Genomic DNA, 1,954 nt, shown 5'->3' on the forward strand with positions numbered 1-1,954 from the left:
CACACACACACACACACAACATAGAATGCTTACCCATATTTATCTCTTGCTCTCCACCAATGAACATCATTCTTTTCTAATATGATATACTCTTCCCCTCTCTCTAATCTGAGATCATGTGCTTCTGTTGCCTGGAAATCATACATTGCTACAACTACTTCTTCACTATTATCTTCTTCTTCAGGAGGAATTGGTGGGGGAGGCCTTCGCTACAAAAAAAAAAAAAAAGAGATAACAAGAGAGTCTTCTGTTGTAATTGGGTATGAAGCGAAACACTAACTGTTTCACACATCATCATGGAACAAAGCAGAAGCCTCGATGCTGCCTAGTATCATCTAGTTTCCCCTCCCATGAGCTTGAAGATGTTGATGCTACTGTAGCTCTCATGGGTTTCAGAATATAGGAGATAAGCAAAGACTGTCATTAAACAGTGTCAGGGATAGTTTTTCAGGGAGAGAAGCAGGTGATATGTGAGTAGAAGCCCAGAGACTAAAAATAGACTGACCATGCCAATGGTCTGCAATAAAGAAACAACTCACTACGGAGTCTTCTATCAGGTCTCCTCCCACTCAAAAGAATTTGCACTTCTTCATGTCTACTCTGAGATAGGCATACCGCTTAGTGCCTAACACAGATTTTTCCCATGTATTTCAAATACCTACCCCATGAAGCGGAGTTCTGTGATTTTCATTTTATAACTGAGAAAACAATGCTTTAAATAACCCACCAAAAGTCACTCATGTCAGACTCACTTCAGGTGCTGTCTGAGTCCAAAGTGCATGTTTTTCCCACCATACCTCATTCCTCAAAGGCATGTACTGAAGTGACTCACTCCTTCTCCTAAAACTGAAGTCTGAAGCTTGAAATTTTCTTTTAAAGTCCCACATATCTTCTATAACTCTTTAAGCCAAAATATAAGGCCCCCATAGATAATATATGATACAATTAAATTAATATGATTTGATACCAAGAAAAAATAAAATAGCCCATCTACCTCTGATATTAAACATGATCCTGGGGGAAGACAGCTGTCACACGAATGAATACAAACATGCTCAATAAACTACAAATGTTTCCAAAAGTTCAAGCCCTCCTACCTTCTTTGTTTCTGGTGCTGGAGGTAGTGCTTTTCTTATACCTGAAAATGATGACCAGAAAAACCAGCTCAAAAATGCTATCTAACAACAATCAATAAAAATAAGATAATGCTATTTTAAAAAAAAATTTTATTGTGATTTGGGTGAAAGTTTACAGAGTAAATGTGCTTTCCATACAGCAGCTCACATACACTTTGTCTCATGACATTGACTACAATTTCCCACAATGCAGCAGCTCCCCACCCACTTCCTCCCCATAGTTACCTCTTCCCTGTATCCTTTCCTCCCTTGTACTCCTGTCCCCCAAGCTGTCTCCCTGTGCATGCACAGCACTTCTATTCTCCCATGATTGATCTCTCCAAGGAGTGTATCTACCTAGTGTAAATGTTCAAGGATAATGTTATTTTTAAGGAAAAGTTAGAATAAACACAAAGATGACAAGCTCACTCTCATCTTGTCACTCTGGCGCTTATTGCTTCTATCACTATTCTAGAACAGAATTAATCACTGCTGTCTTTTGTAGCAGGAGCTCTGGTAGAGCAGTGGTTAAAGTATTGGGCTGCTAATAAAAAGGTTGGTGGTTCAAATCCACCAGACACTCTGTGGGAGAAAGATGTGGCAATCTGTTTTCGTAAAGATTTACAGCCGTGGAAACCCTATTGGGCCATTCTACTCTGTCTTATAGGGTCACTATGAGTTGCAATCGCCTCCATGGCAGTGGGTTTGGTTTGGGTTTTGTTTTTTTATGGCTGGTTTTTATTTCTGTCTCTGGTAGCATAGTGGCTAAGGCACTTGACTGCTAACCAGAAGGCTGGCGGTTCAAACCCACCAGCCACTCCTCAGAAGGAAGGTTGGGC

The 1,954-nt window shown here is 40.2% G+C and overlaps 1 protein-coding gene across 1 annotated transcript in view; it reads right to left on the minus strand.

Annotated features, from left to right (window-relative positions):
• TEC (tec protein tyrosine kinase) overlaps positions 1–1,954 on the minus strand; it is a 160,295-nt gene that overhangs the window by 31,389 nt on the left and 126,952 nt on the right. Inside the window, exons 5-6 of the mRNA XM_007949449.1 lie at positions 1,098–1,138; positions 34–209 (exon numbers count right to left, since the gene is read on the minus strand). Of these exons, the coding sequence (XP_007947640.1) occupies positions 34–209; positions 1,098–1,138 (217 nt within the window). The remainder of the gene's footprint in view (positions 1–33; positions 210–1,097; positions 1,139–1,954) is intronic.

Source organism: Orycteropus afer, unplaced genomic scaffold, assembly GCF_000298275.1.
Source record: "Orycteropus afer afer isolate SDZICR_OR568_19922 unplaced genomic scaffold, OryAfe1.0 scaffold00246, whole genome shotgun sequence".
NCBI classification, from domain to species: Eukaryota; Metazoa; Chordata; class Mammalia; order Tubulidentata; family Orycteropodidae; genus Orycteropus; species Orycteropus afer.